This window comes from Equus asinus, chromosome 15 (genome assembly GCF_041296235.1).
Source record: "Equus asinus isolate D_3611 breed Donkey chromosome 15, EquAss-T2T_v2, whole genome shotgun sequence".
In the NCBI taxonomy this organism is placed as follows: Eukaryota; Metazoa; Chordata; class Mammalia; order Perissodactyla; family Equidae; genus Equus; species Equus asinus.
Genome location: NC_091804.1, coordinates 27,571,920 through 27,586,477, shown reverse-complemented (window position 1 = coordinate 27,586,477; position 14,558 = coordinate 27,571,920). Strand labels below are relative to the sequence as shown.

General features: G+C 38.9%; 1 protein-coding gene across 10 annotated transcripts in view; it reads left to right on the top strand.

Annotated features, from left to right (window-relative positions):
- The first annotated feature begins 8,208 nt into the window (after positions 1-8,208).
- Positions 8,209-14,558, top strand: part of RBM39 (RNA binding motif protein 39) — a 29,594-nt gene continuing 23,244 nt past the window's right edge. For 2 of the 10 annotated variants that reach the window (XM_014850786.3, XM_014850783.3), the window contains exons 1-3: positions 8,209-8,546; positions 9,149-9,212; positions 10,970-11,019. In XM_014850786.3, the coding sequence (XP_014706272.1) occupies positions 9,162-9,212; positions 10,970-11,019 (101 nt within the window). In that variant the 5' untranslated portion in view covers positions 8,209-8,546; positions 9,149-9,161. Of the gene's footprint in view, positions 8,547-9,148; positions 9,213-9,438; positions 9,512-10,969; positions 11,024-14,350; positions 14,423-14,558 lie in introns of those variants that run through there. The other 8 variants (XM_014850785.3, XM_014850784.3, XM_070485819.1 and 5 more) reach the window with 7 other exon arrangements.

Here is a 14,558-nt window from a genome sequence, read left to right as displayed (position 1 = left end):
TTTTTTTTTTTTGAGGAAGATTAGCCCTGAGCTAACTGCTGCCAATCCTCCTCTTTTTGCTGAGGAAGACTGGCCCTGAGCTAACATCCGTGCCCATCTTCCTCTGTTTTATATGTGGGATGCCTACCATAGCATGGCTTTTGTCAAGCAGTGCCATGTCTGAACCCAGGATCCGAACAGGTGAACTCTGGGCCGCCAAAGCAGAAAGTGCAAACTTAACCGCTGCACCACTGGGCCGGCCCCTAATTTATTTTTCATTTTTCCTTCTCCTTAAAGACCCCCAGTACATAGTTATATATTTTAGTTGTGGGTCCTTCTAGTTGTGGCATGTGGGACGCCACCTCAGCATGGCCTGATGAGTGGTGCTAGGTCTGAGCCCAGGATCCAAACTCTCAAAACCTTGGGCCACCAAATTGGAGCACATGAACTTAACCACTCGGCCACGGGCCCTGCTGCATTTCTTTCTTTTTTTAATTGAGGTAAAATTACATAATATAAAACAAAATTAGCCATGACAAAGTGTACAATTTTTGGCATTTACTACATTCACAATGTTGTGCAACGATCACCACTACCTAGATCCAGAACATTTTCATCACCCAAAAAGGAAATCTGATATCCATCAAGCAGTCACCTGTTCCTCCCTTCCCCCACCCCCTGGCAACAGCTAGTCTGCTTTCTGTCTCTATGGATTTAGCTATTCTGAATGTTTCATGTAAATGGAATTATACAATACGTAACCTTTTGTGTCTGATTTCTCTCACTTAGCATAATGTTTTAGAGGTTTACCTACTTTGTAGCATGTATCAGTATTTCACTTCTTTTTATGCCTGAGTAATATTCCATTGTATGGATATACCACATTTAGTTTATGCCTTCATCAGTTGATGGACATTTAGGTTGTGTCCATTTTTTTTGGCTATTATGAATAGTGCTGCTATGAACATTTGTGTACAAGTATTTGTTTGAAATGTGTTTTCAATTCTTTTTGTGTCCATGCCTAGAAGTGGAATTGCTAGATCATATGGTAATTTTGTATTTAACTTTTTGAGGAACCACCAAACTGTTTTCCACAGTAGTTACACCATTTTACATTCACACTAGCGAGGTCTGAGGGTTCCACTTTCTCCACATTTTCACCAGCATCTCTTCTTTTACAACCACTGCATACAAGTCATGTTCATGCTGCACATATTCCAACTCTGATGATTCGTTTCTGTATTGAGGTAGGACCTGGTTATTTAGAGATGTTTGGACAAGTCATATCTCTCTGGGCCTCCATCAGAAAATTATTGTCAAGTACCTTTTTTTTCCAGTTTTCAAAAAAAAATGAGTCTATTAGCTACATCCTTTCAGAGACTGTCCTTCTGGGCTATTCACTGTGCAGAGTCATTCACCCATATCATGGAATCAGATGCTTTTATTTAAAAATCACTGTGAGTTGATGCTTCTTTTGTTTTCCGTCCATCATTTTCCAGGTATATCTCTATCTTGTGTGCCTTGTCAGCAGAATATTCTTCTCCATTGCTAGATTTGCTTAAATCACAAATCTTTTGCAACGTTGTGTTTGATTGCATTTCTTTTTGCTTTCATTAGCAGATGTTTTTGAACAATACTCTGCCTCCTAATTTGTGCTGTTTCATCCATGTCTCTGGTTGTCAAACCAGGATATTTTGGGATTAAAATATATTGATTTCTCTGGCCCTCTATGCCTGCTTCTGCCATTTCCTCACTTTATTTTTTTTAAAGATTTTTGAAAATTTTTTTTCCTATTTTTCCAAAAGCCCCCCGGTACATAGTTGCACATTTTTAGTTGTGGGTCCTTCTAGTTGTGGCATGTGGGATGCCTCCTCAGCATGGCTTGATGAGTGGTGCCATGTCCTTGCCCAGGATTCGAACTGGTGAAAACCTGGGCCACCAAAGCAGAGCTTGCCAACTTAACCACTCAGCCATGGGGCCAGCCCCCATTTCCTCACTTTAAATAAAATTAATATTACCCAATTTGTATGCATTTGTCAAAATTCATCTATTGGTACAATTAAGACTTGTGAATTTCATTGTATGTAAAATTTAACTCATTAAAAAAAATAATTGTGGGAGCCGGCCTGGTGGCATAGTGGTTAAGTTCACAGGCTCCAGTTCTGTGGCCTGGGGTTTGCGGGTTGGGATCCCAGGTGTGGACCTAGCAGCGCTAGTCAAGCCACACTGTGGTGGCATCCCACATAAAGTGGAGGAAAACTGGCACAAATGTTAGCTCAGCAATGATCTTCCTCAAGCAAAAAGAGAAAGATTCGCAACAGATGTTAGCTCAAGGCCACTCTTCGTCACACACAAACGAAATAAATAATAATAATAAAAAATTGTGAACAACCATTAATAGTTAAGAATATGCAATGCTGAAGTGTTTAGGGATAAAATATACTGAAGTTTATAACTTACTTTGAAAAGCATTAAAAAATTAAGCTGGATGGGTGGGTAGATAGATATGTGGTAAAGCCAATATTGCAAAATGTTAAATGTAAAATAGGTGGTGGGCATATATGCTATTCTCTGAACTCTCTGTTTGATAACTTTCATAATAAAATGTTGAAAAAAATGCTCTTTAACTGCTCCAGTCTACACCAATTATCTACTTCCTGAAGATTCTGTGATCACTTCCATTATAGTCTGATCACATCAATTTATTTAATTCAAGTAAATGAACATAGATTTAGAGGAATAGATAGGATAATGTACAGAAAGTCGTTTACAAACTGTGAAATGCTATATAAATATGCTGTTATTAATACTATGAAGTTCAAAGCATCGAGCTCATGCAAAATCTTTTTTTTTCTGCTTTATCTCCCCAAACCGCCCCCATACATAGTTGTATATCTTAGTTGCAGATCCTTCTAGTTGTAATGCAAAATCTTAACACAATACAAAATATTATCTTGAACGTGGTTTTTGTTCCTTCAGGTGTTCTCTCACTAACCTGGAAACTCTTGAAGGAAAGAGACTGTGTTTTTTATTTACTCTGTACTCACAAATTGTCCTGCAGAGTGTTAAAAATTCTGAAGGGTGGGTCAATATGAGACTTCTGGTTTGGATAGCTGGGCAGGTGGTGGTACCTTACCCTGACATGTAAATCACAGCAGAAGGATACTGAGCTCACTCTGATCTGAGATGAGACATTACTCTTTAGAAGCGTGAGGTATAGGAAGTCCTGGGAGGGGAAAGGGATGTCTGTCCTGTGGTCTGACAGTGTGGAATGCCTGGTTTCAGATAGATCTGGGTTTGAATCCTGCCATTTATTAGCTTTGTGGCCCTGGATGATTACTTAGCCTCTCTGAACCTCAGTTTCCTCATCTGCAAATGGGGAAACATAATTCCTACCTTGTGGGGTCTTTGCATTCCAGAGTGCCCAGCACAATGCCAGGTATATAATAGGTATTCTAATGATAGTAGCTATTATCATTGTTACTATAATTAGAACATCTCTGTTAAAAATTTGTTTCTTTGTGCCAGCCCTGTGGCCGAGTGTTGCGTTCGTGCACTCCACTTTGGTGGCCCAGGGTTTCCCTGGTTCAGATCCTGGGCGTGGACATGGCACCACTCATCAGGCCGTGCTGAGGGGGCATCCCACATAGCACAACCAGAGGCACTCACAACTAGAATCTACAACTATGTACTGGGGGGCTTTGGGGAGAAGAATTGAAAAAAAAAAAGAAGAAAGAAAACAAACGAAAAAATAGAATAGTGTTTTAGGCAATACTTTTGCCTATCGGATGGACAGGTGGGCTACATTATCACTGTTTTTCATGAGTGCCCCTTAATTTTCTTGATTGTCTTAACTATGGGGAGTTCAAAACAGATTAGATTCTGGCAAAAACATCAATACTGCTTCCTTATCTGGTTCACATAGGCTCTTAAGAAACCGCATCTTGAGTTTGAGGAACAGGATTCTTTGATAGTGATCTCAAGCAAAGTTATTTTGAGAGTTGCATCCCATGGAATCAACCTCAAATAAGTGGCTAGTGATGCATCCCTGAAACATCTCCTCTTCTTTTAAGGACTAACCATTCACAAATTTATGCAAATTCCTTTGAGATGTGTCACTGCAATGCCCTTGACATGGTGGTCAGTAATCACCCAAGTATTTGAAACAAATGCCAAATTCAATCAGTAAGTAGATTGATTAGACAATCAAGTACTAAGGTGGGGAATGACAATTTAATCCACTCAAATCAGGCAAAAGGCATAAAAGTGGCAAAATTAATTCCATCTGTATGAAACGGCTTGAGTTTCTCATTGTCATAGTGACTTAAAAAAAAAAAAAGACTCATCATCCCTATCAGTGGCTTGAGAAGATTTGCTAGAATCTATCAGGCAGACTACGCAACCATAATATTTGGTTCAGGTCAAAAACTCTGGCCAATAAAGAACCTTGGTCCTCTGAGACAGTATCTGAATTCTCTTGGGATGTTAATCTTAAGTTTTTTTTAGATAATAAAACCTTTTTCTTTTTCTTTTTTTTTTTTTTTAAGGAAGACAAGCCCTGAGCTAACATCTGCTGCCAATCCTCCTCTTTTTGCTGAGGAAGACTGGCCCTGAGTTCACATCTGTGCTCATCTTCCTCTACTTTATATGTGGGACAACTACCACAGCGTGGCTTGCCAAGTGGTGCCATGTCCGTACCCGAGATCCAAACCAGTGAACCCTGGGCCGCCAAAGCAGAACATGTGCACTTAACCGCTGCCCCCACCGGGCCGGCCCCAATAAAACCTTTTTCTTATGGGTGTCTTTTTGTCCAGAGGAGGTTTAAATTGAAATACATATGGAGATGAAGTCTTAAAAGTTTCACTTTAAGTTTAGGAATACTTTGTATATACTTGTATTAAAATTTTAATGTTTAAGAGAATTTAGCAAGTTAGAAATTCTAATTTGTGGCCAGCCCCATGGCTGAGTGGTTAAGTTTGCGTGCTCTGCTTTGGTGGCCCAGCAGATGTTAGCTCAGGGCTAATCTTCCTCAAAAAACCAAAAAACAAAACCAATCTCATAGATACAGAGAAGAGAGTTGTGGTTGATAGATGCAGGGAGTAGGGGGTGGGTGAAATGGGTAAAGGGAGTCAAAAGGTACAAACTGCCAATTATAAAACAAATAAGTCATGGGGCTATAATGCACAGCATGGTGACTGTAGCTAATAATATTGTATTGCATATTTGAAAGTTGTGAAGAGAGTAAATCTTAAAAGTTCCCATCACAAGAAAAAAATTCTGTAACTGTGTGTAGTGACGGACTTCTAGGATTGGCACCTGAGCCAACATTTGTTGCCAATCTGTTTTTTTCTTCTTCTTCCCAAAGCCTCCCAGTACATAGTTGTATATTCTAGTTGTTGGTCCTTCTGGTTGTGCCATGTGGGTTGCCACCTCAACATGGCTTAATGAGCGGTGCCATGTCTGCGCCCAGGACTCGAACTGGTGAAACCCTGGGTCGCTGAAGTGGATTGTGGGAACTTAACCACTCTGCCATGCAGGTGGCACTGACGGATGTTAATTAGACTTATTGTGGTGATCATTTTGCAATACATACAAACATTGAGTCATTATGTTGTACGCTTGAAACTAATACAATGTCATATGTCAATTACATCTCAAAAAAAGCGTGATTAATTGGCTTGAGATTTGTGATTTTAATTGGAAAAGTATGAGACTATATTAGAATATATTAAGAAATTATGACTCACTATATTTGTGATTTTAATTTCTTGGATTTAGAAGAATTGTTTACACACCTGGGAAAGTTTTACAGTACTCGAAAATAATACATGTTAGATTGATAAAAAGCATACTAAATTTGAGGAAATTTGCCTAATATAAATGGGACTGATTTTTTTGAAGAGAGTTTAGTCTGTTTAACTTGAATTTAACTCAATATTAATGGAAAAAGATTGAAAGTGATTTTAAAATTTTAGTTAGATTCATAAATAAAAAATTTGTCAGTCTTAAAGTCTTAAGGAAAATTAGATTAAAAACTCACTTTATAAGTTGAATATTTTCTAAACGTATCAAAAATAGTGTTTTTCTCTCCATAAAAGTCATGCATGGACATAAAAAAATTCACGTTGGCAAAATATATATAATTTTCAGGTGAATAAGCATAACAAGTATTACCTCCTCTATCGCAGGCCCTTGGTTATATTATGGCCTCCTATGTTATAAGTTAGAACAATTGCTGGTGATGATTCAATCCAATGACTTTTTGCTGCAAACGAGACTTCAGAATGAAATGATGAAAGGGGAATTAATTTACACGGAAAGTCCAAGAGCCAGACAGACTGAGAAAGGTTTTGCAAAGTGAATGAAAAGCATATTTTTAATATTTTCTTTTAAACATAAAAAATACTTTTGCTTTACATAATGAGTTTTCCAGGTGGTGTTTCTTGATTGTGCGCTAAATTGCTAGGTTCACTCTGATGGTCCTTGAACAGAAAACAATTTAAGGAATATTCAATCTTCAAGTGACTTGGAGCTTAGAAACTTCTTCTTCCCAAATAAGTCCAGAGGGTAAGATCAACTTCAGCACTACGTTACCACAGAAACAAAAAATTAAGAAGGGGCCACCTTGATGCTGTGATATTTGCAAAATTAACAAGTCAGTATACTGGAATCAAAGGGGAAAAGAGAAGGCAAAGGTTAGCTTGTCTTTCCTGATATATTACGCTTCAATATTCTATGATGATTTTCAACACAAAAAATGAAAAGAGGATCTGAATTTTCAGGAAAAGGAGTAAGGGAATATTACTAACTATGCAAAATCTAATGACCCTCTAAGAGAAATACCTGTGTGGAAAGTTAACTTGAAACGCAAAGCCACTTACACCTACATTTCTTCTAAATAATTTTGTTTAGCAGTAACAGAAGTTAACTTGAGGACTAAATATTTGCCAAGCATTATCTCATTTAATCATGGACATTATCTCATTTAATCCTCACTATATACTCCTACTAGGCCTTCATTCATTCATTCATTCATTTATTGAGTGTCCACCTGGCTGGGCATCCCACTAAGCGCTGAGAATTCACTAGGGAGCATTACCAGTCCTGCTCAGTCTCAAGAAGCTTACTTAGCTTAGTAATTATATTACCCTCTTCTTCATAGGAGGAAATGCAGGATAGGCAGTGAGAGGTTGATTTACTTGTCCAAGGTCACACAGTGTTGAAGCAGCTACAGGAACCAAGATATCTCATTTCAAATATTTGCTCTCAATCATTAAGCTATTAAAGACTTCTGTTAAGATTTTTTGCTTGTAAGTCATCTTTCTAATTTTTTTCCAAACATTTTTATCTTGGAAGAAAAAGCCTTATAGTCAATTACCTCTCTGTTCCCCCTTCTTTTTCACAGTATTGACCAAAGAACCAACGGTGAAATTTATACTCTAATTGCCAGGCATGTGAAAGACTTCAGGGGCGAGGAGTCAAGTCCCAGGGGAATGGGAGACATTTTTGAAGAAACAATAGCAACTCCGACACAAGGCCAGCCTATAAATGCGGGGGGCACAAAGCTGATCCACTGCCAAGGGTGGTAGTTTGTTTTTTCACCTTCTTTTTGCCTTTCTCCACTACTTCCAAGGGTATTTTGAAGCCCGACAGTCGAAGCAGTGCCTAGTCCCACTGGCTCCAAAACGACAGGAAATCTAATTTTTACTCTACAGTCCTAGCCTCCTACCCCTGTACGGTCTCATTCTCGCCTTCTCTCTTACATGCTTTCACTTCGTCTTCATCCTTCCCGGATGATCTGCACATGACCGTTTTCCTTTTATTCTTTCGCCATATGGATTAGACTGTCTTATGGCGACCTTGACAGACAACTGGGTAGGTGGCCCAGTGGGTGGATGGGTGGTCCGTTCTGAGGGGGAAACCTTCAGATAGCTATGAGAAGGCGCCACGAGGAGGTGGTGACCACCGACCTCCACTCAGCGTTGAGTTTCCTGAAAGATTGACAGGAACTGTACCAACTGTCTTTGCTCTAGCAACTTGCGCGATCTCGCGAGATATGGACGCCTATCTGGAGGGGGGAGTCAAAGGCGCCTCTCTGTGTGGGGGATGGGAATATCTGTGGCGCAATCATTGCGCGAGATTGGGCCATGGTCGCTGGGGCCATACTTAGATCTCGCGATATTTCGGCTACTCCAGTCTGGAACAAGGGGCAGCTTCTCGCGAGAGCCCGTGCTGAGGGCTCGGTGAGGCCCCGTGTGTTTGTGTGTGTGTATGTGTGTTGGTGAATGTGAGTACGGGGAAGCAGCGGCCGCCATTTCAGAGAGCTTGCCGACGCTGTCGCCGGGGTGGATCCTGAGCTGCCGAAGCCGCGTCCTGCACTTCCCCGCGGGCTCTTCTAATCCCATTGTTTCTTTTAGATTCGCTCGGGCCTATCCGCCCTTGGAGCCCGAAATTCGGGCTGGGCGGTACCGCGGCCTGGGCCTAGCGGCTTAACAGCAACAGCGGCGGCAGCAGCAGCCCCCGTCTTTTCGAATACAAGCACCACAGCGGCCCGAAACCCCGCACAGGTAAGGAGGCCTTGCGGACCCGCGTATTGTCAGAGGTGTTTTGGGGTTTGGTTATTTTCTGAGTTAAGGGGTACTGTTTAGGTGGTCTTTAGTTTGGGGGGGCACGTTCTCGAGAAATCGGCCCCATTTCGGCGACCCCACCCTTATCTTCCGGTCGGGTCGATTTCAGGGTTCTTGGGTGGCAAGGACCTCAGGGAGGCCTGGGGCAGATGGCGACCTGTCCCTTAGAGGCCTGGGCCGACCGAGACCTCCCAATATGGCGCCAGCCGACCGCTGCCATGGCACACAACCCCTCCCAACGAGGGAGTTTCCCTTTGCCCCTAAAATGGCAGCGCGGGTTTTTCGCGGAAAGAGGCGCCCTCGCTCGAGGCTCCTGGTTTCTGTTTTTGGGAGTTCATTGCAGGCTTTTTTTAATCGAACATTTAATCTATATTCACGTGTGCGGTTTTAGAGGCATTTTAGATTTACTTGCCAAACCTGGTAAAGTTTAGTCATTTTAGGGCTTTTGAAGGTTTTTCTGAAGTTTTGGAGTGTGTCGGGTAAGAAACATTGAGCAAAATAGAAAAATCTTTGCTCACAGAATTACCGTATTCTTTTTCTAGGCGTTTAGAGAAAATGGCAGACGATATTGATATTGAAGCAATGCTTGAGGCCCCTTATAAGAAGGTGAGAAAAAACATGTCGGTGAGGTTTATATATTTCTTAATTTAGCATTATTCACGAAACTACTGCTGAAATGTAAACTAACCTCCCCGGAGCCCTCTTGATTTATCTTATCAGAGATGCATTACGTGTAACTTTCAAAAGTAAATATATGCTATTGATGTAATAATATTGTGCAGTAGTTTCACTTCAGCGTGATGAATAAATGCCCATCTATCTCTCTTTGTAGACTTGCCTAACGATATCTCACCTCTACTCCCATGAATTCACCTTTGATTCCAGTGTGAACTGTCAATCATAAGGTAGTAATTGAGTGACTTATCGCTGTACCGTGGTCCCCTAGGTAAAATGACTCAACTAAGAATTACCAGCTCCAGTTTGGTATAGCAAAAAGGTGAATGTAGTGGTTTGGGAAAAAAGCAGGGGTCCAAGAATAACAAAGCATAACCAGTCTGTGGCAAGCAAATCTTAAGATAAGTCTTACAAGAAGAAATGGGTGAGATTTAAATTTTTTCTGTATGTATAAAAGACTGGTGATAGTAAATATTAAAACAGGCAGGCGATGATCTGCTCAGTTAAAAATTACTAAAATTCTTGGATCCCTGAATAAAACAAATTTTAAAACAAAAGAGGCAGTATCACAACTTAGAGTCACTTGATGACTGTTTTACTGTTCTCCATATTGTTGTATTTTTAGTTAGTCCCTACCATAATATTTCACACTAAAACCTACAAAGGAATTATTTTGCTAATAATATAGTCTTTGACCCATTTCAGTGTCACAGTAAAAGTGTCTTTTCATTCTTTCACCAGTTGGTGGTGAAAATAGCAGTATGCATGCATTATCACTGGTGTCACAAACTGTAAGCTTTGTAAGTTAGCACTTAGACTCCTATAACTGATGTGTTCAAACTTTAAAATAAACATTGCGCTAAACCTTTTAAGAATAATACATTTGTTTTGGAGTGTATAGCACGACCATGTGGTACCAATTTGGATGAATTCTTTATAGCTTTAAATAGTGTATGTAGTTTTTTAATGCTTAGACTCTGGAAGAGCTACTTTCTATTTTAATGTTAAGATTCTTGTGTCTTAGTTTAACATGGATGTAATTCCATGTAAACAGGTATGGAAGTAGGAAATGTTTAGGCTGGACTGGTGGATTATTAATTGACTTTCTTGGGTTCTTGGGAGTCAACATTACTAAAGCAGTGTGAATCCCTGTTTGCTTCAGGGCGAGATGTGTGACAGAGGTGGCATCAAGCTCTTACAGTCCCAACCCTCCAACGGAAATGGGCGAAGATCTCAGGAATGGCATCGGTCACAGGAAATCGATAGTGGCTGGCTGCTAGCACGGCCACTTGGGGCTTAGGCAGAAATAGAGCCGTGGTACTGACCAAAGGGACCATAGCACATGGAATAAAACTCAAAAAAGGACTTCATTCATGTTTTATAGACATTCTCTTTAACCACTTCAACACTGTAAATCTGGATAACTTAATATCTAACTATATAAGAAAGTAAAATTTAACATGTTAATATGCATTTTTATTTTTGTATCTTGATGACTTAATTGTAAGCAACAAAGTGGTTAAACACATACCCATCTAAATTTTTTTATAGCCTTCCATGTTAAACTATAAATAAGTAATTAGTTTTAAAATTGTTTTGTATTTTCTTATTCCTGTTCCCTTTACCCTTTGACAACTTGAAATGTTACCACTTCGTCCTCATGATGTTCTTCTATCAACCCTGCTTAGGATGAGAACAAGTTGAGCAGTGCTAACGGCCATGAAGAACGTAGCAAAAAGTAAGTTTTAAAAAGGGACCCGGGGTGGGGGGGAGCTTTATGTGATGAGATTTTAGGTTTTGTTCCTGTGGCTAAAGCATCAAACTAAGATTCTCTTCTGAAGCTTTTCTTTTCCTCTTTTAGAAAAGTGATTCTTTACCTTTTGGGACAGGAAACTTTGAGGATATCAAACTATGTATTTTTTCCCTTGATTTCAGGATATGGTTACAGGGACCTTTTTGGACACCTTCCTCTCCAAGTCCATGCATAACGATCTGGATAAGAATAATAGAGCTTGTTTTTTATCTTAAATTTATTAACTTTGGCTTAATATTTAGTTATTTTATCGATAAAACTGTCATATCCACTTATTAACTTTGGCTTAATATTTAGTTATTTTATCGATAAAACTGTCATATCCACTGAAGATGGATTAGGAAGAAGAAAAGGTAATAACTGGGCCGTGAAATTTATTGTTTGCCCTAAATTACTGAAGGAGTCAGAGCTGTGAATTATTTATGCTCCTTGCTGCTTAAAGGCCCTTTTTGTAGTAATAATGCTATAGCATACTTAAGTACTTATGTTCATCTTACATGGCTTTCATTGTCTTAGGCTGTTTAAACTCTAACAGACCTATTAGAATGGAGTTTTTAAAAATTGAATATTTATGAAAGGTATTTGGGTTAAATGAGTAACCCAAAAATAGGGACTCAGTGCTACAGACTAGTACAGAATACAGCATACAAAAGTCTAAATAACAGTATAAACCAGATCTACTATTCTGAGGTTGGATCCTAGTGGAGTTTGCTTTCAGCTCCAAGATTCTTAACATCACAAGTCATATTATGAGTATTGTTATATTAGCTTAAGTTTTTGGTGTCATTAAAATATTTTGTCAGGTTCATGACCTCATGATACATAATGAAAAATGATGGTAAAATAGCCACTCACTTGGTTCTTTTTGGCTCTTCCTCCTAAGAGCTAAAAGTGCTTCATGATATACTACCTCAATATCCTCATAGCAACTTTGCTAGGTAGGTTGATTTAATTTCATAAAGCAGGTGAGAAAATTGTCAGATTGGATTATTCAGGCTTTGCTATACCAATATTTTTTTATTCTTATAAGTCCCCTAAAATAATGTAGTAATGGATTACGTGTGGAAAATGTCCTACGTTTTTTCTGGCATAAGCTTGGGTGAGAGTCTGGTATAGTTCCTCACTAATCACAGTACGTTATGGGTATTAGGTTGGGTTTAATCTTCAATTGTTAGAAGCAATCATCCAGTTGTTTCGTGGTTCAGTGTCATCTCATTTTAGACCTTTTATTAAAGTAATAGTTTCCTAATTAATGGTTCTAGTTTGCAGTTCTGTAGTGAAAAGAAAACCTAGGAAAGGACATCCATATAAATTGACTGAAATTTTGCAGTCTAGGTAGCAGGCCTAGTGGGTGGCTGAAGATCTCATTCTAAGTGCCAAAAGCACGAGGGTGTAAGCTTTTGGGTGCAGACCTTCTTTTGTTGTACCATTCTCAGATGTCACGCCTTCCTACTAACACCATCTCCAGTTTATACTTGTTTGCATTCTGCGTTTAAGCGCGTTAAGGCTACTAAGCTTTTATGAGGAAATTTAGCATCACGCTCTCCAGTGGCTGATGCTAAGTGGCCTTTGTAGTCTAATGTAAAGGGTCTTATGGAACTAAATAGAAGAATGGACAATTTTCTTCAGTTGGCCATAGGGTGGGTTATTTAAGGGAAGATCCTTTCAAAAGTCACACTACCATTTAATATATTTTTAAATATGCAAATTATTTGTGAGACTTTTCGTCGTTAATTGTGGCTGATTAAATAAATGGCTCCCTTGTTCAATCAGGAACTTTTCACCGATTTTCCTGAAGGGAAATAACCTTTCTGATTTATTTGAAAGTTCTCTAGAAGAACATTTTTCTATTTAGGGATAGATAACAAGTAAAATGTGGTGTGTGCTTTAGTCTTTGATATAAATTAAGTCTCTTAATCAAAGGAAGGTGCCATGTTGCATTTTTCATCCTAAAACTACTTTGTCTTAAAAGCCATTGAATGTTGGGATGGAGTTTTAAGGTAGTGAGAAAATGTACATTCTGAGAAATTGAGGGTTGACCGACTAATAAATGTTTTCTTTTAAAAAATAGTAATTCTGATTTTCAATACATACATTCAGTTGTATTCCGGTAGTAAAAAGAACTTAATTTAACATAAATTGGTTATCAGTTAGCCTGCTTTCTGAAGAGCTGTACCCTAGAGTTTGGCAAGACCTCAAAGTATTCCATTGAAGTACCTGAGCTTGCCTGCATGGGAATGTTATTTGTTAGCGTAACTAGTTTTGCAAAGTCTAAACTGGCATCCATTCAGTTAAGCTCTTTAGGAGTTACTCAAAAAAAGATAATAAAATGACACAGTTGAAATATATTGGCTACTGTGGTGTGGATTATCTATAAATTTTGGAATAAATGACTTTTCTATTTTTTTTCTTATTTTCCAGAGTACTTTGCATTTAAAATTTAGATCTTCTTACATGGAAGAGGTCAAATCCAGTTATAGCAAAACACCTTTACAGCAGAGGCCATATAACCAAAAAGTCTAAAGGCCCAGCCCAGTGGACCATTTACTTCAATGATGTTCAGTACAAAATTCCACTGCCACTAAAGACTTTGGAAAGTCCCTTTAAGTTGTAACAGGATTTGACTATTAGTGTGGATTTTGATAACCCTTCTTTAGTTAACTTAATAAATATTCTTTGAAGCTGCAGTTTATTAGAGAGAAGTATATTGCTTTCTTGCAACCTTAAATTTTTGTCTAGGCTTTTATCTAGAGGATCGTATTTTCTGAATGTCTTAGTATGTTGCTGTCTTTTTACCTGTCTGGGGTTGCCTTCAGATGTGGGTGGGGACTCATTTATAAAAAGTTCTAGGAAGACCTTAAGTTGAAATTAGCTCTCCAAGTTATGAGTCTTTTCCTTTGGCAGAATAAGTTTGGGGCCTAAAGAGAGGTAAATAGGGAGGTTGGCTGCCTCTCTGCTATGGGCCATCTATGAGCAGAGCAAAACTTTGTCTTTTTTTTGTGGGGGATGGAGTTACTTTTTCCTTTGTCCCCTAATTGATGATATTTAAAACTTGATTCTAGCTATCTCTCAGAATTCTTCCGTCTAAGCCATAGTGTCAGGTTTTTCAGGCAACAAAGTTGGACTGTTACCTGTTGCCCTTCTGGGCATTACTTTGATGATTTCTATATAAATAATGAGTGTAGCCTAACTTTCTGTCATGTGCTACCTAGCATATACATTTCTGACAGTCAGGTGGATTATCTTGAAATTTTAGACAAAGTTTCTGCCTCCTTGGAAAGCTCTACATCTCCTTGTGATTGGAGTGTGGGTTTCAAGATTCCAGAAGGTGGGTGTCTTCATTTTCTATTTTCAATGCACTCTAAGATGACCTGCTTACAGGTTCTCTGAGGCAGACTTCAATTGCTCTTGTGCTAACTTTGCTTTGATAAGGACTAAATAGTTAATTAAATTTCCAAATGACG